A 26,131-nucleotide genomic window follows, 5' to 3' on the forward strand; every position below is an offset into this window, starting at 1 on the left:
ACCCCCCTGTCCATCAGCATCTCTTTCGTTCTCCCCCTGTCCAACGGGTGCTAGAGTAGACGACTGTTTTTTTTTTCTTTCTCTCTCTGTGCTTGGATGCTGTCTGTCTGTCATTTTTTCTGTCTGTGTCCCTGCCTTGCGCCCTGCCTGCCTGTATTTCTCCATTGCGCCATGCCTGCCTATCTCTCTGTGGCCCCCTTCTCTTCCCCGCCATGATTGGTGTGTGCCCCCAGCACACCCTTCCCCCCAAAGCAGCCACGTTTCCCAATGCCCCTGCCCCCTTTTGTGCTATGCCTGCCTGCTCCGTGGCCCCCTTCTGTTTGCCCCCTAGGATTGCTGTCTGGCCCAGCAAACCCCTCACCCCAAAGCAGCCCCCTTTCCCTCTCCCCTTGTTGAGCCATGCCTGCCTGCTCTGTGATCCCCTGCCCATGATTGTTGTGTGCCCCCAGCACACCCCTACCCCCAAAGCAGCCCCTTTCCCTCTCCCCCTGCCATGCCTGCCTGCTCCCTGTGCATCAGCATTTCCCTCCCCCTCACCTGTTCCTTCGTAGCAGCATGCACATAAAACGACTCCCTTAGTTCTTTGCTGGATTTTGTTTTAAGTTTAAAGATGCCGACGCGGCTCCTCTCACGATCCCGCCTGCGTCGGAAGCCTTCTCTGACACAGGCTGGAATCGTGAGAGGAGCCACGGCGGCAGCTTTAAACTTTAAAAAAAAAATCCATCAAAGAACTAAGGGAGCCGTTTTCAAAGCCGCCGCCGCCGCAGCTCCTCTCATGAGCTGCACTTATATTATGTTGGAAGATGAGAGAGGAGTCGCGGCGACGGCGGCAGATTTCAAATTAAAATAACTTAGGCGGCCAGGGAGTTTAAGGGACAGGATTGTAGAGCTGGAGCAAGTCCGTCCTGGGCCCGCTTATGCCCTCCGCCGACAGCCGGCTCCCTCGAAGCCCTTCTTCCCCCCACCCCCTTTCCCTTCCCGCGGTCCATCTGGCTGCGTTCCCTGTGCAGCAGCATTAGCGTTTCCTCTACCCCCCCCCTTTCCCTTCCCGCGGTCCGGACTACAAACGTGGTGATTACAGCAGTGTGTGCATCAATCTCCACACGCTGCTTCGGGTCCTTCTACTGCCCTGATTTACTCAGGCACGTCCCTGATGACATCATCAGAGACGCGGCAGAGCAAATCAGGGCAGTAGAAGGGCCTGAAGCAGCATGTGAAGACTGATGCACATGCTGCTGGAATCGCCATGAGGGCCCGCGGGAAGAGAAGGGAGTGGGCAGCAAAGGAGGAACGGAGATCGGCGGCGGCAGGAGGAACGGAGATCGTCGTCTGGCTGCGGTCCGGCTTGTGGAGAGCAGGGAGGATGTGGGGAAGAGAAGGGGGTGGGTGTCAAAGGAGGAACGGAGATCGTCGTCTGGCTGCGGTCCGGCTTGTGGAAGCGATCGGGTGGTGACGTATTCGCGCGCATGCGCACTCCTTCGGCCACAGACCTACAGCGCACGGAACACGCAAATAGAAGTGCGCATGCGCGAGTTAGCCTTTTATTATATAGGATTCCATGCTTCATTTAGTGCACTTAGGGGGTGACCCTTTACAATGGTGTAATAGGACATTCCTAAATTTTGATGCACCAACATGGGTTTCCACTAGTCCACTGTAATATGACCCTTAGTGCGCATGCGCACTTCAAACTCGGTGGATCCGTGATCAGTGATGCCATGCCCGCGCATGCGCAGTGCCTGCCTCAGCTGATTTCCTGCCCCGATCTCCAACGCCAATTCACTTCCTGCCTTCTGACTAGCTGCTGCTGCAGGGACGCCTCTTCTACTCACTGCCGGACCAGCAGCGGCAGCAGCCGTGGGCCATTTGCTAGGCCAGCCCACTTCGATAATGCAATCCGAGCTGGCCTAGCAAAAACCCAGAGGCTGCCTGGCCTAGCGGATGCTGGACAGGGGGATTTAAAAGCAAGGGAGAAGGGGTGCTTCTTGACAGGGGGGAGGTAAAAGGAAGGGAGAAGGGCTACTGCTGGACAGGGGGAGCAGGGAAGGGGTGCTGCTGAACAGGGGGAAGGTAAAAGGAAGGGAGAAGGGCTACTGCTGGACAGGGGGAGCAGGGAAGGGGTGCTGCTGAACAGGTGGGAGTTAAAAGGAAGGGAAAAGGGGGAGGTAAAAGGAAGGGAGAAGGGCTACTGCTAGACAGAGGTAGCAGGGAAGGGGTGCTACTGGACAGGGGGAGAGAAAGAAAGAAAGACAGACAGGGAGCGAGACAGAAAGAAAGACAGACATAAAGAAAGAAAAGGGGCAGGGAGAGAGAAAGAAAGACAGACATACAGAAAGAAGGAAAAAAAAGAAAGAAATGCCTAAGTCTACACATCTATTCTAGCACCCGTTAATGTAATGAGCTAAAAAAACTAGTATTCTATAATGCCTTAAGTGCCATTATAGAATTGGTGCTAAGCATGCCCCAGTGTAGCACCTAAATTGAGGTGTCAAGTTATATAATTGCCTCCAATGTCTTCAAATTATGTATTATGTGAAATAAAGTCCCAGTTCCAGGGGTAGCCATGGAAGAGGATCACTTGGGTTTAATGGCAGACAAAGACATAGTACATGGACAACCATTTTTGGAATATAACTATTATGTACTAAATACAATCGCAGTGTATCAATAAAGATTATTTGTCTGTGAACTTATTTTTGGTGAAATGCTCAGACCCGCAACCGTAATGGTTAATATAAAACCAAACTGGTATTGTCACTGGGACCATCATAGCAATTCACCATCCCAACTGCCATGATATAAATAACCATCTTTGTGCAAAATAAATTGAGAACTTAAACTAATGTTGAAAACAAATGAAACTTATCTGTGTTGTCCTTGGCAATCGGTAGATCTCATGAAAAGGCGGCAATCACGGTTATGAAGTGTAGAAGTAGCTCTTATGGCCAGTTGTGCTATGAACCCCCCCCCCCCCCCCCGACTCGAGTTTTGTGGCCTTCATCAGGAGGGGATACTTAATGCAGCAGCCACTACTGGGTAAGTTGACTAGGCGTGACCTAAGGATACGCCACACCATGACTTATCCTGTCCCCAGGCACAAAATAATTCATACAAAGCCATGTCCTCTGTGTATTGTTAGATATTTCAGAAGTGCACAGAGCAGCCAGTAAATAACCAGTCTATCATCCATCCAAGAAAGACAGGATAGGATAAGAGGGAGGAGGAATGTAACTTACCACATATTCAAAGACAAAGGTCAGGGTCTCTCTTGTCTGGATGATGTCATGCAAGAGCACAATGTTAGCATGTTTCAGACCCTTCAGGAGGGAAGCTAGAAAAATTGAAATGAATAAATCATCAACCCAAGGAGCTGTTGTTAACTTGCTCAGATAGGGAGGCGGGAAGAGAATAATGATGTCACTGCAACAGTGGCAAGCCTGAAATTGTAACCCAATGGAGCTTGCTGGAGATGAAGGAAAGGGATTGGGACTTGTATACTACCTTTTTGTAGTTATACAACCACACTCAAAGCAGTTTCAATTCAGGTACTTCAAGCATTTTCCTTATCTGTCCTGGGGCAGTGGAGGATTAAGTGACTTGTCCAGGGTCACAAGGAGCAGTTTGGGGTTTGAACACACAGCCTCAGAGTGGTGAGGCTACAGCTCTAACCACTACTCTACACTATCCTTGAACTCACACTATGAATTATCCTGTCCCCATGCACAAAATGATTCATACAAGCTCTGTCCTCTGTGTATTGTTAGATATTTCAGAAGTGCACAGAGCAGTCAGTAAATGACCAGTCTCTGTCATTTAAACCTACTAAGTTATTATTTGTGAAATTCTTTAAATAGTTCCCCTGTAATTTCTCTGAATAATGAGGGAAGCCATATTGAAAATACCATCATTAGTTAATTCTCCTAGAATAAGAGCTGATTAGTTTATGCCATATGCTTGCTGTTATTTCTGATATCCTAACCTGTCAAATCCAGTGCAGATGAGGTAACCTGTAATTAAACTGCTAAAATGGCTGTGGCCCAGGATTCAGCAGATATACAAAAAAGCAGCTTAAAATGAAAAAAAAAAAACTACAAATATTAAATGACATAGGATGAATTTTAATATTTGCTTTGTATACTTCTGAAACTCCACACTGTATGCACAATGTATGACTTTTCCTTTAAACACTCCATCTCATTTCAGTTTTTTGTTTTGGCACATTAGACCTTCCACCAAGATGTAAATAAAGAGAAGTGGCTGAACTTGAAATCCAAGGATAGGAGAGTTGAAGACTCTCTCACATTCTAAGTGGGTCATTTCATTTATATTAGGGGTGAGCAACCACAGTCCTTGAGGGCCACAACCCAGTCAAGTTTTCAAAATTTCCACAATGAATATGCATGAGATTAATTTGAATATACAACTTCCATTGTATTAAAATTATAGTAGATCTCATGCATATATATTGTGGAAATCTTGAAAACATGATTGGATTATGGCCGTTGACGAGCGTAGTTGACCACCATTGATTTATATGGGTATGAGCATTCGCAACATGGTCAAAAAAGTACAGAGGGTGAAGAGAGAGACCAAAGGCAAGCAACCCACATTAGGTTTAGCAGATTTGGTAGGCCCAAGGATGGATTATTCAGCTCAGCAGGGTAAGGGTGGAGGAAACAGATTTTGTGAACTGAGAAATCAGAAGATCACAGTCAGCTATAGCTTTATAAGCCTTGTCTAGACCATCAGGCATCCCAGGTCACATTCATTGGGAATATTATCATTTGTATCAGTTGCTATTCTTGAATATAGACATGTGCATCCTCAGAGGTTTCCCTAGTAAAACATTAAAAAATACATTTTGAATATGATAATGAAAAGTGAAGGTCTCAGGTAAATTATCAAGCTGCAGTAAAAGGCAGGATTTTACTGCACCCTGATTTATCACAAGTACAGTAGACTCTCAGTTATCCGACACACCATGGGGATTGGTAAATGCTGGATAAATATAGTTTCTGGTTGCTTGAGAGTTACTATTAAAAATAATTCTGTCTTCTTTCCCACCTCACCCTTTTGGTCTGAATCATTCTCTCTTCCTCTATCATCCCCTCACCCCCACTTGTAGGTCCAGCATCTATTCCTCCCTTCCCACCCTTCTTTCTGATCTGGGTTATATTATCTCCCCACCACCATGCCCCCCCATTCCCCCCATACATACTTATGGATCCAGCATCCACCCATCTCTCCTCCCCTGCTCTTCATCCTGCAGGTCCAGCATCCATGTCCCTTCCTCCACCCAGACATACTTTTTATCCACCACCTCCCCCCACCAGTTTGCTCTCCCTTGGCATGTGTAGAGTGATATCTCTTACCTGCGGCTCTCCCAAAGCAGCAGCAGGCTGGCCACAAGCAGCTTGTTTACTGCGCTGTCTTTGCTGACCGGCTGCCACTATTGTTTCAGGGGCTGGAGGGATGGGGGGTTATCGGATCAGGATCGGCTGCCACTGCTCCTGTTTCGGGGACTGGAGGGAGGACAATTATTTTTTTTTGCCAGTGATTTTTTGTTTTTTTGATGGTTAGTTGAAAGTGCCAGTTGGTTGAGTACCGGTTAACTGAGATTCTACTGTATTGCAGTACTGAAGATTGCTTTCTTCCATTATAAATGAATAATGCTACTTGCAAGCCATGGGTCCTGGAGCACTGGGTCATCAAGCCACAGCACAGTGCTCCTGGGCCGTATGTTAAAGGGATTGGCACAGGTTAGCAATAGTCCCACATTGTATCACCCAACTATACACCACCACCACAATAGGCAGCCCAGGTAAAAGGGACCCTTTTATAGAAACATGACCCCATAAGGGTAGTAATGCCAAATTACTATTAGGGGTCACCAGCAACATTTTGGAAGAAAGCACCAGCGAGGGCGGGAGCAATTGGAGATCACTAGACCTGGGATTTCTACTATGGTGGGCCTTGGGGGAAGGTTTTGGAGGTGGGAGGGTCAACTTCCAGGTAGGTCCCACTAGGGGATCTTTTGGGTTGAGGGAAGCTGGGTTGGGGTATACAATGAGTGCTTGATTTGGGAGGCCCAATAGGGGATTTCAGCCTGGGGGGAATGCCACCACAATGGCTGAAGTGTGTCAGCTCCTTTAACAGGCAGTTTCAGAATAAAGGCTACTACTTGGAGCCTGATTTTGATGGGGTTGTTCTACTGGCAATATATGTGCCTATCAAACGCCATGGTATATTACGTACATTGTATGGAGCTGCTTTACATGTATTTACATAATTTGCATCTCTTCAATATATAATGCCAGGTGACTTAATTATTGCTGTGTTAGGGCAATAAGGGGCAAATAATGAGGTTAGTGCCCAAACACAGCTTGATAACTCCCTCCATCCCCTTAGTGGTATTCTAATTTAACCCTATATATTGGGCTCAGTTGCAACGCCTGCAGAATGGCTAAGGACAAAGAAAGTTCTTTCCCACACTTGTTTGTGCTGCTTTCTTGCTTTACACATATCAGTGTGATGCCTACACAGGGTTCTAATGATCTGCTTGGAAACTGTTCATCCTGTATGAATACTTTATGTGAATGAGATTCTGTTAAAAAGTTAAGACAGCAGCTCTAGATGTGCATCCTGAAAGTAGTAAGAACAGCCTACACACGTGGAGCTTCCAATAAATGATACTAATAACCTCTCAAAAAATTAACCTTGAATTGCGTGATGAAGCAAAATGATTTCATAACTTTGCCACTGGATTAGTATTTTCAGACAGCTTTTTCAGGGGGTGGGGGTGGGGGGGGGAGTAGGGAAAGAGGGCAGAGTTAAAAGAGTTGCTTTATATTGCTCACCTTCCCGGATAGCTGTAAATGGCACGCCTTCCTCTGTCTTCATGCTGATGACTTTCAAAGCCACCAACTGCCTGTTAATTCTAGGCGGTAAGAGGGGGAGGGGATACATGTGCTGAGAAGGATGTCCGTGCTACTGTAGCTCATGTACCAACAAGCAACTCACCCCTGCTGCCATTCTTTATCTCCTTCCAATATGCACCTCATAAATAAACTTCCATGAAATGTACTGTAGTTACCCAAGTAACTTATTTTTTCTACGTTCATTGGGTTTCAAATTTTAAAAGGTTTACTTTTACCGGATTCTTTAAATACAATTTTCAAATGCCTTCCAAATTAAAGATAAGTTTAAAAAAAAAAATCATAATCTGGATTTATCTGCCTTTATCTGCCTTTATCTGGGTATTTCTCTCCGCAGTGGTCTCTAGAGGATGTGCTTATATGTTGATTTTACCAGGTTTCTTTAATCTAACCTCAGATCATGATCCAAATATAAGAATTATAGACAAATATTTAGTTCAACATCCTGTATGGATCTTTAGTTCACCTTCAGTCCTAATGCATTCCAATAACTTTATTCCTATGTTCCTCATTAACACACTGCTAGAAACATAGAATCTTTTTTATTTACTTATTTCCCAGTTTTATATCCTGCTCCATCTAATATCCTTTGGTGGGTTACAATAAAACATAAATAAGCTTGATTTGCCTATAATATTTGCACAGACAACATTTAATAAAAGTAAAAGCGTTACTCAAAATGTATTAAAACAGCTATAACTTATGTTCTTTCCCCAACCAAAATTAACTCCACAAATCTGAGCATCATTCTACCATACCATAATATTATTTAAACAAAATGGTTTTAAATTCTTTCTTGAATTCAAGCTTGTTATTTTAGGGAGTTTCACTGATAAAGCATTCCATAATTCAAAACCAATAACTTTAAAGATAGACATTCTATACATTTCCAATTAAATAGTAAAAAAAGGAAGAACTTCCAATAAACTATTATTGGCTGAGTTTAAAGCTCTTGCCAGCGGACAGATCCTTAGGTTAGCAGCAATTACCGTATTTTTGCGGATATAACGCGCGCGTTATACGTGATTTTACGTACCGCGCATACCCCTCGCGCGTTATATGCCTGAGCGCGGTATACAAAAGTTTTTAAACATAGTTCCCACCCCGCCCGACGCCCGATTCACCCCCCCAGCAGGACCGCTCGCACCCCCACCCCGAACGACCGCTCGCACGCGCTCCCACCCGCACCCGCATCCACGATCGGAGCAAGAGGGAGCCCAAGCCCTCTTGCCCGGCCGACTCCCCGACGCCCGATACATCCCCCCCCCGGCAGGACCACTCGCACCCTCACCCCGAAGGACCGCCGACTCCCCAACAATATCGGGCCAGGAGGGAGCCCAAACCCTCCTGGCCACGGCGACCCCCTAACCCCACCCCGCACTACATTACGGGCAGGAGGGATCCCAGGCCCTCCTGCCCTCGACGCAAACCCCCTCCCCCCAACGACCGCCCCCCCCCAAGAACCTCCGCCCGTCCCCCAGCCGACCCGCGACCCCCCTGGCCGACCCCCACGACACCCCCACCCGCCTTCCCCGTACTTTGTGTAGTTGGGCCAGAAGGGAGCCCAAACCCTCCTGGCCACGGCGACCCCCTAACCCCACCCCGCACTACATTACGGGCAGGAGGGATCCCAGGCCCTCCTGCCCTCGACACAAACCCCCCTCCCTCCAACGACCGCCCCCCCCCAAGAACCTCCGACCGACCCGCGACCCCCCTGGCCGACCCCCCCACCCCCCTTCCCCGTACCTTTGGAAGTTGGCCGGACAGACGGGAGCCAAACCCGCCTGTCCGGCAGGCAGCCAACGAAGGAATGAGGCCGGATTGGCCCATCCGTCCTAAAGCTCCGCCTACTGGTGGGGCCTAAGGCGCGTGGGCCAATCAGAATAGGCCCTGGAGCCTTAGGTCCCACCTGGGGGCGCGGCCTGAGGCACATGGGCCAAACCCGACCATGTGTCTCAGGCCGCGCCCCCAGGTGGGACCTAAGGCTCCAGGGCCTATTCTGATTGGCCCACGCGCCTTAGGCCCCACCAGTAGGCGGAGCTTTAGGACGGATGGGCCAATCCGGCCTCATTCCTTCGTTGGCTGCCTGCCGGACAGGCGGGTTTGGCTCCCGTCTGTCCGGCCAACTTCCAAAGGTACGGGGAAGGGGGGTGGGGGGGTCGGCCAGGGGGGTCGCGGGTCGGTCGGAGGTTCTTGGGGGGGGGGCGGTCGTTGGAGGGAGGGGGGTTTGCGTCGAGGGCAGGAGGGCCTGGGATCCCTCCTGCCCGTAATGTAGTGCGGGGTGGGGTTAGGGGGTCGCCGTGGCCAGGAGGGTTTGGGCTCCCTTCTGGCCCAACTACACAAAGTACGGGGAAGGCGGGTGGGGGTGTCGTGGGGGTCGGCCAGGGGGGTCGCGGGTCGGCTGGGGGACGGGCGGAGGTTCTTGGGGGGGGGGGCGGTCGTTGGGGGGAGGGGGTTTGCGTCGAGGGCAGGAGGGCCTGGGATCCCTCCTGCCCGTAATGTAGTGCGGGGTGGGGTTAGGGGGTCGCCGTGGCCAGGAGGATTTGGGCTCCCTCCTGGCCCGATATTGTCGGGGAGTCGGCGGTCCTTCGGGGTGGGGGTGCGAGTGGTCCTGCCGAGGGGGGAGAAGAATCGGACGTCGAGGGGGGGCATCAGGCTTTCAGGATGGGGACAGGACTTCAAGGGGGACAGGCAGACCTTCAAGGGGGACAGGACTTCAAGGGGGGACAGGCAGACCTTCAAGGGGGGACAGGCAGACCTTCAAGGGGGGACAGGACTTCAAGGGGGACAGGCACGGAGAGGCGGGGCAGTGCACCGAAAGTCAGGGCGGGTGAACGGTGAGTCGGGGCAACCAGAGGAGAGTCGGGGCAGTGCACCGAAAGTCAGGGTGAGTCGGGGCAACCAGAGGAGAGTCGGGGAGGGCGAAAGGAGAGTCGGGGTGGCCAGAGGAGAGTCGGGGAGAGCGAAAGGAGAGTCGGGGTGGCCAGAGGAGAGTCGGGCAGCATGCGCGTTATATGCCTGAGCGCGGTATAGAAAAGTTTTTGTACATATCATCGTGATTTCTGCGCGCTATACCCCTGTGCGCGTTTTACAATGGTGCGCGTTATATCCGCGAAAATACGGTACTAGAGGAAATTGCTTTGTTCAAAGTTTTAAAACTATACAAAGGAACCTTAAATTTACCCCCCTCTCCTTTTATGAAGCCGCGTTAGGCTTTTTTATCACTGGCCATGAGGGTATTAGCTCCGATGCTCATATGAATTCCATGAGCGTTAGAGCTAATAGCGCCGCAGCCAGCAATAACAAAAAGCCTAATGCAGCTTTATATAAAAAAAAAAAAAAAAAAGGGGGGGGGGGGAAGGTTAATTGTTTGATCAACTGAAAACCAATGAAGAGATTTCAGGATAGGTGTAATATGCTTATACTGAGAAATTCCTGTTAGAACTCTAGCCGTTCATATACAGACCCTCAGAAGTACCACCTAGTACTCAAATGGTTTCATTGTACCAGGCTTTATGTACTACTTCCTCACCGGATCTTATAGCTTATATCAAATTTTTCAAATAAATTAAGTTAACCACCCTAAGGGGTACTTTTATCAAGCTGCAGTAGGGGTTTAACGTGTGTAATACTGCACGTTAAACCACCCGCCGCGCTAGCCGCTAACGCCTGCATGGAGCAGGCATTAGTTTTTTAGTCGGCCGCAGGGGTTAGCGTGTGATGAAATGTCCGACACACTAACCCCGCTAGCGTGGCTTGATAAAAGGAGCCCTAAGTGTGTATAAATATTTAGATTACTTAGCGTAAGATTGTGATCTTATTCTCAGGGATTGTACTGCCAACATGTTTCACCCGAAGGGGTTTTTTCAAGGCTCATATCCCTAATAATATTTAAAAAATCACATATACCATTAATTATAGTGTTCTCACCATAATAGCCCTCCTACAAAATCTTTAAGATCTGAAGAAAAATCTTTACTAGTAGTCCCCTCGCTAAAACTCATTTATTCAAGGAGAGATATGATTTTTTCTGTTACAGTCCTGCAAACCTGGAATTCACTCCCGATCAATATAAGAGAAGAAAAGGTACTTAGCAAGTTTAAAAGTCTTCTAAAAACCTGGCTTTTCAAGGACGCTTTTAACTGATTCATTTAAATTTCACGATAGTAGGATATTTTTCAGTGGCCCAGAAGTACTGTTAAGTGAAAATTAAGTGGGTATCCTTCCCCAACCTCATGTTTCATTACCTATCCCTTTTTATTTGTTTAAGAATTGTATTTATTCCTTTTTTTATTTCTCCTCCCTTTTCAAATGTATTATTTTATAAAAACTGTATTAATTGTCTTGTTTTTTTTATTTTCTATATTAACTTAATTTTTAACTAAATGTAAATCGCATCGGATTTGGATTTTGCGATCAAATCAAATATTTTAAATAAACTTGAAACGGGGGGAGCACGTGATGCCGCGTACCTGAGCGGACGTGCCTCCATACAGCTCCGGGCCATGCCGAGTTAAATCTTATTTTTGCACGCCGCAGTCGCTTCAGATCCCGGCGCCCCGCGGACCGACATTTCTCTGTTGGTGTTCGGAGTGTACGGAGCGCTTTCAGGGAGTGTTTGGAGCCCGGCATGACTGCAAGGGCGCAGCGAGACACGCGCGGGAAGGTGAGGCCGACGGATTCTAAGATGGCGGACAGCCACGAGGTCCCCATGTTCACAATTCAAGAAGCGGCCATACAAGAGCTCACTAAATCCCTAACTCTTGTTATGGAGGACAAGCTAGCAAAAATCCAAACCTTTATGGAGGATTTTAGGGAGACATTGGAGACACAAGCGGGCAGACTACAGAGGGTGGAGGACCGGGTGGCGCAGCAAGAGGACCGGGCAGCAAACTTTGAGGAGCGCCTGAGGGTCCTTGAGACTGCAAAAACTACCTGCCTGGACAGACTGGAGGATCATGAAAACCGGAACCGCAGAAACAACTTACGGTTCATAGGGCTGCCCTCCACTGTTCGGGATGTCGACTTACGGACCTGCCTGGAATCATGGCTGCCGGGAGTGTTGGGCCTCAGCGAGACAGGGGAGAAGGTCCTGATTGAACGCGCCCATCGGGTGGGCCCCCAGCATGAGGGAGAACATCGACCTCGGCCAGTTCTCGCCCGCTTCCTTAACTTCGCCATGAAGGAACGTATCCTAGCCTGTTTTCGGTGGGGGGCTGGCTTCGTCTATGAGGGACATAAAATTCTGGTCTTCCAAGACTTTTCCCCCCAGGTGTCCTCAAGACGTCGAGCCATGGCACCCCATTGCAATACTCTATATCAACGAAAAATAAGGGTCTCCTTGCTTTACCCCGCCAGAGCTCGGGTCTCTTACAACAATAAGATACACTACTTTGAATCCCCGCGAGATCTGGAGCGATTCATACAGGACCTACCGGTGCCTCCGCATGCGGAGCCAGAGATGGCCTAAAAGATCACCAATGCGTTCTCTGGTCATGGCATTTGATACTGCTGCACTATACCCAGCACGTGCCCTTGTCTTCACCAACACCCTTCACTGCTCCGCGACACCGCCGGCACTGGCATGGTGTCCCCAGTACCTGCCGGCGACCAAGCGTCGTCAACCGGGATCTGCCTGCCCCTCTTCAAAAGCGATTGCCACTCTGATCTATCCTCAACTCTGGCACGCATACCTTTCGAGATTCCTGGGGACCCAGTGCATCGCCGGGAGCGTGGTGGAATTGCTATGCCCAAACACCTCACCTATTGCGGCACGCTCCCGAACTAGGCACTTAGCCCGCTGCAGGAGCAACGGCGAACCCAGTGCTTACCGGCTTTTTCGCCTCATCCATGATAGACTATAGCTGCCCTCTGGAGGAGAAGCACAGCCACTCAGGGGGACAGCTGACTCGGAGCATTTCTCCCGTTTCCTCGGGAGGCCATGCCTGCTGCGCCGAGCTGACATGTATGTATGAATAGGGGCGACGAAGCGCAGGCACCTCTCTATCTATCCACCCTCTGCTATGTGGAGGACCTGTCGCTGCAGCATACATTCCCGCTTCTGTAAATATCTATGTACAGTGCTTCGGTGCTGCAGTGTTGGGTAGTACTTGGGGGTTTAGAGGGACTGCTTGCACTCTTGAACCCTCCCAAGGGTGATACTGCTTTTCGGAGTCTCCTTGTGCTTCACCAGAGCACGCAGCATGCTCACTGAGTTTTTTATGTGTTATTGTTCTTATCCTCTGAGGGCATGGCCCGGAGCTGTTTCCTGTTTCCTCTTTTCTGTATTTTCTGGTATTAGCATGGCCTTCCATGCTGGGGTTTGGGGGAGGGAAGAGACGGGGAGGGGGGATGGGTGAGCTTGAATGGGGGATTGTATGTGGGTATGAATCGGGTTTGTGTGTGGGGTATGTCTGTAGGTTGTCTGGATGACTGTATGGGTCTTTCTAAGCTGAGTCACTATTATAGCCTGAGCAAGTTACATCGGTATTTCATGAGTGAGTGGAGGCATTGGCTGGGACGGCCTCCACCGCTCGTTCTATGGTCATTTATTGTATACTATATGCATATCTGTAAGTTCAATGGTACAATTGCATGTTAAATCACTGAATGTAGATGGGATTCATTCACCCATTAAGCGTACAAAAATCTTAGCATATCTTAAGCGTGAACACACTGACATAGCAGTCTTACAGGAGACCCATCTGAGCTCTGGGGAACATGGGAAACTGCGTAGGGGCTGGTGGGTCAGGTACACTCGGCCTCATTTACTAATCGGAAATGCGGAGTGGCTATCCTCATACATAAGAATATACCCTTTCAAATGCACAGCCAAATTGATGACCCCAATGGGAGGTTTCTCATTCTGGTAGGTGAACTATGGGGCAAACCTCTAATTTTATGCAATATTTACGCCCCTAACACTTACTCTCACGCTTTCTTCACCTCAGTGGTGGGTCATTTGGCACCCCTCATGCCTCAACCGGTCATCATGGGAGGCGATTTAATTTTGTGGCAAACCCCCCAGTGGGATCGTAGGCCGGCCAGGCCGGTGCCAAGGGGCCACTTCACTAGGGGAGTAAACTTCCTTATTAAAGAGCTGGGATTGCTGGACGCTTGGCGCACGTTACACCCCACTGAACTTGATTTCTCTTTCTACTCTCACCCTCACATGTCTCATTCGCGCATTGACTATTTTCTAATCTCAGCCTCTCTATTTCCGAACCTATCGGCCTCGAACCTCTTACCACCTCTTGTATCTGATCATGCTCTGCTCAGCCTTGACTTACATTTCGGGTCTCAGGCCGAGGGGCGTATTTGCCGGATGTCCCCATTCCTTTACAAGGATGCGGAGTTTCGAGAACTCTTTCAAAAACGGTGGGAGGAGTTCCATAATACTAATTCACCAACAGATGTGGACCCCATTGTCTACTGGGAGGCGGCTAAAGCGGTCATACGAGGTCACATACTGGCCTACACGGCGTCCCTGAACAAAAAGCGGGACGGGGAACTCTTGGCTCTGTCGCGGGACCTTGCCAGTCTTCGCTCTCTTCATATCTCTCGTCTGGACGACGTATCCAAACAGGCCATGAGTGACGTCAAGCAAAGAATTAACCTCCTGTTAGATCAAAGGGCTAACCGTAATATCTACTGTTACAAATACAAACTTTACCGCTGGGGGGATAAAACGGGGAGATTGCTAGCTAACTTGGTGCGCCCACACAAAACCCGTCATATCATTACTTCTATTAAAGATAAACGAGACGTTACGCATGTTACTCACTCGGCCGTCACGGACCAATTCGTGCAATTCTACACTGACCTATACACCGCGCAACCTTATGACAAAACTGCTAGTGATCGTTTCTTTCAGGGCCTCTGTCTACCTACTTTGACGGACAATCAATGCCATGCCCTTAATGGTCCTATTCTAGGAGAAGAACTGCAGACTGCTATTAAAAAGTTCAAGCTGGCCAAAACTCCGGGCCCAGATGGCTTCAGCCCCGAATTCTATAAGTTATTGGACCCCCCGGCACTAGCTTCTCTACCACAATACTTTATGGAACTCCAAGGTGTCACTCCTCCCGGAGACTCACATAACAGGGCACACGTTATTTTTCTCCCTAAGCCCGGGCGCCCACTTGATGCTTTGGGGTCTTACCGCCCCATTTCTCTTCTTAACCAGGATGTAAAACTTTTGGCTAGCATCTTAGCGTTGCGTCTCAATAAATTCTTACCCGCGCTCATCCATGAAGACCAAGTTGGTTTTGTGCCTGGCAGGCACGCATCCATGAATCTCCTGCGGGTCCTTGCAGTGTTACAACACCCTCGTGCCACCTCCGACAAGGCGCTTATCACTAGCTTGGATGTAGAAAAAGCGTTCGATATGGTCTCTTGGCCCCATCTCTTTCGGACGCTTGGCAGATTCGGGATCAAGGGGGACTTCATCGGCTGGTTGTCAGCTCTGTACCATCGCCCCACGTCCCAACTCCTGGTGAATGGTGGACTCTCTCACCCATTTCCTCTGGGACGGAGCACACGTCAGGGCTGCCCGCTTTCGCCCCTCCTCTTCCTTCTCTCGCTTGAACCTCTGGCGGCTCGTATTTGCCAAGATGTAGAGTTGGAGGGTCTAAGGGTGGGCTCCAACGAATTTCGCATCAGTATGTTCGCGGATGACATGCTCTTATATGTTAACAATGCTGACCGGACAATGCCCGCCCTGATGTCCCTCATTTGTGCGTACGGAGTCTTCTCTGGTTTAAAAATTAATTTTGAGAATACGGAGGCTCTCTTGTTAGGGGGCTCACAGACGGAGCCCTGGTGTAGGATTCTTGGTGTAGGTATTGCCCCGGGAAAGCTGAAGTATTTAGGTATTATGCTTTATAGAGATCCGCACAAGTTGTACGAAGCTAACATATCTGCTACTATTGGACGGATCAAAACTTTATGTCTTAAATGGCATTCACTGCCTCTTTCGCTTTTGGGGCGTGTGGCCTTGGTTAAAATGGTGATGTTCCCGAAATTACTCTACCCACTACAAACTATACCTGTCTGGGTTACCCGTGCAGACGAGAGCGCCTATCAGTCAATCATTTGCTCCTTTGTGTGGAGGGGGAGGAAAGCACGTATTAACTCCACTAAACTGACTCAGAATCGAGATCGTGGGGGCCTGGGCTTGCCCTCCCTCCGTAAATATAATGTAGCCGCGCTCCTTCGCTGGATTCATGAGCAACTAGTTTCATCGCGCCGCTATTCACCTGACTCCTTACTAGAGGACTGCTGCTTGCCCTGGTCCTTCTCCTCCTTCCTTCATGGAACGGGGAGAGGGGGTGCGCAGCCCCGCTCCACTATCTTACCTTTCCTCCTTCCATTTAGGCGGGCGTGGCGCTGGTGGCGAACTCTTCAGAATAGATCGCCTACTGTATCCCCATTTCTCTCTCTTCTCTGGAATCCTAACTTTGCATCCGGAGTGGGGGGCCTGGCGGGTCTGGGGGATCACACCGCCCGCACCACGACTGTGGGGGATGTTTTGGCCTTAGGTGGGGGGAATTCCCTTCCTTTGCACAAATGCGGATGGCATGGCACCTACCCCCCCCCCCGCATACATGTACACTTATTTGCAAATTCACCATTATTTTCACTCCTGGGCACGTGTGCATGGGGATAACTGGAGAAGTGGCCCTTTGGACTTGGTTTTTCTTGCCACCCCTACTGCCTCTAACAAGATTTCTACATGGTATAAGGCGGGGAGAGATCATTTCGGAGAAGGTTGTCTACATATTTTGAGGGGTAAGTGGTCCACAGAGCTTGGCATGCAGGTGTCTATAGACGACCTTACGCACTTATTTCAAACCCTATACCTGCATGTGAAGGCCGTAGGTCTGCAGGAAACACAATACAAAATATTACATAGGTCCTACATCACTAGAGCTAGAGGCTATCACATGGGCTTGTGGGGTACTGACACATGCACTAAATGTACATCCCACAAGGGTGACTATGTTCATTCATTTTTCACTTGCCCCAAACTGCACTTTTGGAATCAGGTACAGCTTCACTTGGAGGCTGTCTTTCAGCATGCCGTACCCTGGAATCCACCCGCCCTGTTACTGGGAGATATCACGGATTTCAACCAACAAGGACTGGAGCCTTCAGCCCACAAATACATCCTCCACGCGCTCCTTGAAGTTTTGGGCTTCTGAAGAGGTTCCGACCTATTGTATGTGGACAGCGAGGATGCAACTCCAAGCACGGTTTGAATTGGACACTTATGCGTCCCGTCCCCAGCCCCATTGGAAACACTATTGCTCCCTTTGGAGGAAATCTCTAGCTCGGATTGCTTAGCCACTCAGTGGAGAGGGCCCCTGCATTGTATTGTATGTGTTCGTGCACGTCTCCCATGACTCTGTATATCCTGACTCTGTATACCATGACTCTGTATTTCATAACCCTGTATTTTCATGTTTACATCCTGTATTCCTCTCTCGGGTAGGGTGAAGCAGGTGAAGCAGGTCACAAATTTGAATAATTGTATATTTCAGTCTTGCATAATTGAGTACCATTCCTTTCTTGCTCAGGTGACTCAAGTCAACAAGAACACAATAAAGACGTATAAGTGTGTGTCTGATGGGCTGTTTGAAGTGTGTTTGGAGGTGTGTGTGATTTGACTGGGGTATGCATGATGTGCGACTGTGGTGGATCGTTTGGGGATCCTTGTTGATGTTGCAGTTTCTCTAATTAGAAATTTTGAGCGAGGGATGCTGGACGGTTCACTGTTATCCCTTATAGCTAGCTGATTGATATTAGCCGGGGTGTTGGGCATCATTTTCATTTTCATACTACATCACCTGTGTATTCTTATGTTCCTGTTTACGCTTATGACCCGCTTATATTATGTTTGTCTGGGTGGGCGTATTGACCTGATGATCTGTGGCACAATTCCCCAGGTACATTGCAATGTTTTCTTATACTTCTGTTTTGCCTCTACGCTGTATCATTGATGTAAGTGGCTGTCCATGCGTTTCTTGTCTTAATAAACATGATATTTAATTTAAAAAAAATAAACTTGAAACACATATCATTGATATGAGGATTTTCTATCGGGGGGTTAAAAACCGAGGTAGTTAAACTAAGGAGCATAAATTCTTGGTTATTATACCTGTTTAAATAAAATCCCCCCTACCCCCCCCCGCCGTTTCGGCAGTGGTGTTGTCCTTATGACGTCGTCACCGTCAGCTGTTCGGGGAGGGTTATTTAAAGAAAGATGCCGCGGCCATTTTGAAATAGATTTCAGTGGTCGGTTGTAGCAGCGGTAAGCTTAACAAAGGTATATGGATGAGGTAGAGTAATGACACTATCTATATAATATAGTCACCTTTTAACCCTTTCAGGACCATAAGGATCGTAGGCCAATTTTTGTGGTTTTGACGACATTTTTATGATAAAAAGGGCTTGCAGATGCCAAAAAATGGATTTTTTTTGTGAAATATCATTATTTTTATTTAAAAAAATCACACTTCTGGCTTATGGACAGTGTGGCAAGTGAATCTTCTCGTCAATCTGGCAACGACGCTAATGAATGAATGTCGGAACCAGTTTGTTTACATAAAGGCAGTATCCTATGGAATCCGTACATATCAAATTTAGAACGGTAGACTATCCCAATTAAAATTGATAGGATTTTAAAGTTATGGGACAAATAGGTCCCTTGGTCCTGAAAGGGTTAAAAAGATGTGTTTTTTATTGCTTGAGGGCTATTAAGGTGAGAACACTATAATTAAAGGTATATGTAATTTTTTTTATATTTTTAGGGATATGAACCTTGAAAAAACCCCTTTGTGTGAAGCATGTTGGCGGTACAATCCCTGAGAATAAGACCACAATCTTAAGCTAAGTAATCTAAATATTTATATACACTTAGGGTGGTTAAAATAATTTATTTGAAAAATTTGATATAAGCTAGAAGATCCGGTGAGGAAGTAGTACATAAAGCCTGGTACAATTAATCCATTTGAGTACTAGGTGGTACTTCTGAGGGTCTGTATATGAACATCTTTTGAAGTGAGGCGGTATTGAAGGTGTTTAGAAATATACACGTTCAAGATAATAGTTGAACTATACAGTCTCACAAAAGACTCTATATTAATCATAATGTTGTTTTGAGAACTCTATTAGTAGCATTTTGAGCAGATTATAGGATAATGCTTATATAGCCCTAGTCAAAACAAGGGGATATCGCACTTGGAATGATCAACCAAAAGTTGGATGAATTCAGAAGAATCTCTCAGATGTCTCACAAGCCTCAATTTTGAATTCACCAAGCCAATTATCTTGACCTCTTGGTGTTCCATTGTTAAACCTGAGTCAAGTATAACTCTCACTCTCACGTTTGATTTACAATTGGTATCATTACATATTGAATTATGAAAAATGGTGGAACATCGGTGGAAGGATAGTCAGATAAGTATCAAATTTGAGTCTTTGACATGTTAAGCTTTAAATGGTTACCCTTAAGTCACTGACTAATCACATTCAAGTTAAAAAAAAATGCAATATATCAAATGTCAATCTTTTTTCCCCACTCTCTGAGCAGGAGGAACTGAAAAGCAACATTTTTAACCTGCTGTTTCCTTCTTTGCAAGTTTTCCTCTGCAGACAGAACCATATGGGGTTCAGTTAGTATGAGTTTTAAAATGTATTTATGTTATGTTAAGGGCCCAATGTGCTTTTTGTCTAGGCCAGGCTTATCATGAATGGATTAATCCTACCCTGGAAAGGAGACTTGTTGCAGTAGCACATTCAGTCACTCACATATCCTGCATTGAAAAGATAACCTATTTTAACATTGCACTAAACTGGTGAAATCTAAGGGTTTGAATTAACAAGTGTGAAGCAGAACAATGTCGACAACTATTGGGTTGCCCACCATATAAATACAACTTGGCCATGGGAAGCGGAAACAGAGGCTGCATGGAGGGAACTGAATGATAATTACCATCTAATAAAGTATTTGTGGCCATCCCAGTTCTGAATCACAGAAGTCCCATTGCATTATACATGAGCATCATTGATTTTCAGATATGCAAAGTATCTCAAGAGAGGTTGATCTCCCTATAGAAAAAGATGGTTCCCCCCCCCCCCCCATATTCAGCCGATGGCAGTCAGTGTTTTTTTAAATGATTACTGTCACCAGCTGAATTATCCACTGATATTCAATGCAGGACCATGTTTGGACATCAGCACTGAATATTAGTAGATAATTTAGGATAACCTGGCCGCCTGGATCTTGTGTGGGCCCAGCCAATATTCAGCTGAATATTAGGCCAGCTGCATAAGTTTTGTGGGGGGTTTTTTTTTGGGGGAGGGGGTTTGTTTTAAAATTCCACCCCCACCCCCAGCTCACAGCCCTCCAACTTAGTAACATAGTAGATGGCTGCAGATAAAAACCCAAATGGTCCATCCAATCTGCCCAAATTATTCAATCTAAAATTTTTTTTTTCTTTCTTCTTTTCTATTTCTGGGCAAGAATCCAAAGCTCTGCCCGGTACTATGCTTAGGTTCCAACTACTGAAGTCTCCGTCAAAGCTCATGCCAGTCCATCTATACCATGCCAGCCATTGACGCCCTCCCCAGCCCACCCTCAACCAAACGGCCATATACAAACACAGAAAGACAGACACACAGCGGCCAATGAGAGAGAGAGAAAGAGACAGAAAGGCACATAAACAGCGGCCAAGGAGAAAGAGAGAGAAAAAGACAGAAACATACACAGAGAGTGGACAAGGAGAGAGAGAGAGAAAGAAAGACAGACACACAGCGGCCAATGAGAGAGAGAAAGAGACAGAAAGGCACACAGACAGCGGCCAAGGAGAAAGAGAGAGAAAGAGACAGAAACATACACAGACAGCAGCCAAGGAGAGAAAGAGATAGAAAGACAGATAGACACACAGACAGTGGCCAAGGAGATAGAGAAACAGACAGTGGCCAATGAGAGAGAGAGAAAGAGACAGAAAGGCACATAAACAGTGGCCAAGGAGAAAGAGAGAGAAAAAGACAGAAACATACACAGACAGCAGCCAAGGAGAGAAAGAGATAGAAAGACAGACACACAGACAGTGGCCAAGGAGATAGAGAGACAGACAGTGGCCAATGAGAGAGAGAGAAAGAGACAGAAAGGCACATAAACAGTGGCCAAGGAGAAAGAGCAAGAAAGAGGCAGAAACATACACAGACAGCGGCCAAAGAGAGAAAGAGACAGAAAGACAGACACACAGCGGCCAATGAGAGAGAGAAAGAGACAGAAAGGCACACAGACAGCGGCCAAGGAGAAAGAGACAGAAACATATACAGAGAGTGGCCAAGGAGAGAGAGAGAGAAAGAAAGAGACAGACAGACACATAGCTGCCAACGAGAAAGAGAGAAAGAGACAGAAAGACAGACAGCGGCCAAGGAGAGAGGGAGAGACAGAAAGACAGGCAGACAGAAGCAAGGAGAGAGAGAGAGAAAGAGACAGAAAGACAGACACACACAGAGAGCGACAGAGTGAGACACACAGAAAGACAGCGGCCAATGAGAGGGAAAGACACACAGACAGTGGTCAAGGAGAGACACAGAAAGAAAGAAAGACAGACAGACAATGGCCAAAGAGAGAGAGAGAGACAGAAAGAAAGACAGCGGCCAATGAGAGAGCAAGTCTGCCCAGTACTGGCCTTAGTTCTTCACTATGTACTATTATTTTTTAATTCTAGATCCTCTGTGTTCATCCCACGCTTTTTTAAAAACTCTATCACCGTTTTCCTCTCCACCACCTCTCTTGGGAGCACATTCCATGCATCCACCACCCTTCTCCATAAAAAAGAAGAATTTCTTTACATTGCTCCTAAGTCTGCCACCCCTCAACCTCAAATTATATCTTCTGGTTTTACCATTTTCCTTTCTCTGGAAAAGATTTTGTTCTACTTTAATACCTTTCAAGTATTTGAACGTCTGAATCATATCTCCCCTGTCCCTCCTTTCCTCTAGGGTATACTTCTCTCCCATCCTACCAAAGCTCTCCTCTCCTGCCAGGCACCTCACTCCCCCATGTGTATGTAGACCCCCTCGAGCCTACCTAAGTATCTAGTGGTCCAATGGGGGGGGTCCTCGGGGGCAGAAGCGCAGCCCCCTCACTCCTGTTCCCCCATGGCTGCTTTCCAAAATGCGGAATTAGAAAAGGTACAGAGAAGGATGATGAAAATGATAAATGGGATGGGACAACTTTCCGATGAGAAAAGGATAACATGGCTAGGGTTCTTCAATCTGGAGAAGAGATGGCTCAGGGAAGATATGATGGAGGTCTGTAAAATACTGAGTGGAGCGGAACGGGTAGATGTGAATCACTTGTTTACTCTTTTAGATTTAAAACAAACCAGAGAAAATATTTCTTCATTCAGCATGTAATTAAACTCTGGAATTCGTTGCCAGGCAATATAATGAACGCAGTTAGCTTAGCAGGATTTTAAAAGGTTTGGGTCATTTTCTAAAACAAAAGTCCATAAGCCATTATTAAGATGGAGTTGGGGAAATCGAGTGCTTATTCCTAGGATAAGCAGCATAAGATCTGTTTTATTCTTTGGGATCTTGCCAGATATTTGTTACCTGGGTTGACTACTGTTGGAAACAGGATACTAGGCTTGATGGACCTTTGGTCTGTTCCAATACAGCAACTCTTATATTCTTATGAACAACCTTATAAACCATCCTGAAGTAACCCAACCCTATACTAGACCAGTAGCTCTCAACCTTTCTTCCATTGTAACATATCTGAAAGATGATATTCATGGCTGAACAGAAAAAAAAATCCTTAAATATCATTCGTTATTGCTGAAAATGATGGAAAGAAAGGGTTAGGGTTAGGGTTAGGGTTAGGGACTGCTGGGTAGGGAAAAGTAGACTTGCCATACTTCCCCTTGGGACTAGTGGCAGTGAGCATTGTCGATAATGGTGAAGCAGAAAGGACTAGTTATGTGGCTGCCAAGTACCTGATTCCCTGCCCTGCTCTTTCCAGCTTGCAGACACACATGCTTGTTAAGGAAAGCAAAGGCTTGCTGTCTGTCACATTTTTGGTGGCATACAAGTGTGTCCCAACACGCTGGTTGAGAACCACTGTACTAGACTGAATTTTTCTCTGTAAGAAATTTTTGAACAAAATATAACCTCCCTGGATTCAAAAATTCTTCGACCCACTCAGTGGAATAGTAAGGACACACACAGTAATGGGAGGGGTTTCTCTTAACCGTACACACACACCCCGTAACTCTTAAATGCTTCTGTTCTTCACCAGCTAACTGTTCTACCAAAATAGGCAAAACTCTATTGTGAGAAAGGAGGCACCTGGGTAGCAGGTTCCCTTCACACAGTATCAAGTCCTCTGGAGTGTCCAGCAGGGATGCACCTGGGTGAAAGGTCCCTTTCTGCATTTTAGTATTCTTTTACCTCTCCCCAACAGAAGGACAGGTGGTTATTTTCCCTCTGGCTTACTAGCTTTTCTAGCTCCTTGTCTGGGCTCTCCTGGTTTTCTAAGAATTCCTTATTCATTGTTCCTTGTTTAAGCTTGCCAGCCTGGAGAAACTACCATCTATAAACTGCAATCTAGTATACTAAACCCCCAATCTTCAGGTTAGTCTTGCTATATTCTTTCTCATTGCCTTGGACTCCTTTGAAGAAAGAACGCCTTCATACTCTTGCCAGCCTGGAGAAACTACCATCTATAAACTGCAATCTAGTATACTAAACCCCCAATCTTCAGGTTAGTCTTGCTATATTCTTTCTCATTGCCTTGGACTCCTTTGAAGAAAGAACGCCTTCATACTCTCCTAACTTCTGTGAAGGATGTTTAAGAATACCATCTTACTTGTCAAAGTCTATACAGAGTACAATGAATGCTTTGAGATAATTTCCTTTACTATTTTTGCTGCTTCTCTTGAGTTAGGAAATTCTTACGTACATCTCTGTTTAGGATCACTCACCTGCTAATACCTTTGTAAACGGTTGCATAAGAACCTTCACCCAGTTTCTCCAGATTCAGGTAGGATGAGGCTGTCCCAAATGGTAGGCTCTTCTTTTGCTGTGACAGGGAAAAGGTGTTTATTTACAAAACAGTCAAAATCCAGCTCCGAAAGCACAGGAAATATGACATGGATGTACATTTACACACCCTGCTGAGTATGTCTCCAAAAGGAGGAAATATTTTATCACTCAGAGAATAGTTAAATTCTGGAACATGTTGCCAGAGGTTCAGTAAAAGCAGAAAAGGGAATTATGAGAGTGGTAGAAAACTGGAACACTCTTCCGGAGTCTGTCATAGGGGAACACACCCTCCAGGGATTAAAGACAAAGTTAGACAAGTTCCTGCTGAACAAGGACGTATGCTGGTAGGGCTAGTGTCAGTTAGGGTGCTGGTCTTTGACCAGAGAGCCGCCGCATGAGCGGACTGCTGGGCATGATGGACCACTGGTCTGGCCCAGCAGCGACAGTTCTTATGTTCTTAAAGTGTATCTGGTTTTAAGAAAGGGTTGGACAAATTCCTGGAGGAAAAGTCCATAGTCTGTTATTAAGACATGGGGGAAGCCTCTGCTTGCCCTGGATCAGTAGCATGGAATGTTGCTACTCTTTAGGTTTTGGCCAGGTACTAGGGACCTGGATTGGCCACCGTGAGAACAGACTACTGGGCTTGATGGACCATTGGTCTGACCCAGTATCTTCTTATGTTCTAACTGAACTCATGGTCAATCAGATTAAATTACAGTGTTTACTTCAGCTTACCCACTGAAATCCCTGTGCACACTCCTTCCCCTGTAAAGGATCACTGTTGCTTCGTGCCCTCTGAGCCCGGATTCTTCGTACCTGGAGCGTGTGATACCACTGGGGCTGCAGCGAGTTCATGGGCCATGGTGCTGTATCCAGGTTTGTCAGCTAAAAAGCAACATTCAAAACAAAGTAAAAAATATCAATTTCTTTCTTTTCATTTTTTCCCTATTATCTTATTCCATCATCTTTAATGAAGCAATAGACACCATACATAATTTGTTGAGTATATATATTTTTTGTTAAGAATATTACTGTAAAATGAATTGTTACAACTTACTTTTCTATATCATTATTAAAAGTAAACAGTTCTATGTAAATACGTATGTGAGGACCCTCACAAATTGACAGTTCCCCCTGCCTTCGAGCTTACCTGACTTTATGATTGAATTCATCAGGTTTCAGCAAGGACAAACTGCTTGGAAAAAAGCTTGCCTGACCTCCTCCCCCGCCCACATGAAGGATGAGTTAGATGACCCACTACGGATGACAGAATTTTACACTTTGTGGCCGAGTAAAAGTCATGGGCATTAAGATACAATTTGTGCTTCCTGCTGCTGCAAGTTCCAGGCCTTGCCTTAAGCTCAATGTTGCCTTTTTATAGTTCCACAAGTCAAATGTGTGCTGTTTTTCTTATGCACACACAATGAAGTCTGATTATCAACCCACATTGCACATCACACGTTATTACTGAATAGCCCCCATCACACATATGGGACTCACTCTAAGTAATGGGAGACAATCCTGTAGACCACAATCATTCAGTAACTCCTTAAGGCTTGGTATTGATACATGAATATTTTAGTGGGCATTCAGTGAACATAATAAAACCTATCTCTTCACTGGACAAGTGACTATTTGCCTTCCCTTTCTGTAAAGAAAGAAAAACAGTCCAAACATGGATGAGCTGAATTTTCCTTCTCTCAAGAAAGTCCTGACCTGGGTACACTGTTCTCTAAGAAAGCTTTGAGAGGTTTTGGTTGTTGTTTTTTTTTTGTGATAGTCAGACTTTTGATATGACTTGGAACTATGTCCAGCTACTGTTGAGATGCTATTACATCACATACCTCTATCACAGACTCTTCTATAGGCTGGATCCGCTGATTGCACTCTAGGCCCCCCTTCTCAGAATGGCAGCAGCTTTGCCACGGCTTGCAAGCACTAACACACAGAATGTCACCCATGTTCTCTGTAGCTTATGAAACATCCTTGTAAAATGCTTCAGCTTGTGTCTGGCTCAGTCCTCCCTCAAATATCAATAACACTGGAGTATTCATATGACTCACATGAGGCCCCTACAAGCTGTCTTATGATTTCAGCATTACCATCTCTCTCCCACCCCACACATATAT

The 26,131-nt window shown here is 46.6% G+C and overlaps 1 protein-coding gene across 1 annotated transcript in view; it reads right to left on the reverse strand.

Moving 5' to 3' along the window:
• Window positions 1–25,930, reverse strand: part of CDK15 (cyclin dependent kinase 15) — a 158,819-nt gene extending 132,889 nt beyond the window's left edge. Inside the window, exons 1-5 of the mRNA XM_033945924.1 lie at window positions 25,847–25,930; window positions 24,738–24,887; window positions 23,942–24,039; window positions 6,858–6,937; window positions 3,237–3,331 (exon numbers count right to left, since the gene is read on the reverse strand). Of these exons, the coding sequence (XP_033801815.1) occupies window positions 3,237–3,331; window positions 6,858–6,937; window positions 23,942–24,039; window positions 24,738–24,857 (393 nt within the window). The 5' untranslated portion in view covers window positions 24,858–24,887; window positions 25,847–25,930. The remainder of the gene's footprint in view (window positions 1–3,236; window positions 3,332–6,857; window positions 6,938–23,941; window positions 24,040–24,737; window positions 24,888–25,846) is intronic.
• Between the last annotated feature and the right edge of the window lie 201 nt (window positions 25,931–26,131).

This window comes from Geotrypetes seraphini, chromosome 5 (assembly GCF_902459505.1).
Source record: "Geotrypetes seraphini chromosome 5, aGeoSer1.1, whole genome shotgun sequence".
NCBI lineage: Eukaryota > Metazoa > Chordata > Amphibia > Gymnophiona > Dermophiidae > Geotrypetes > Geotrypetes seraphini.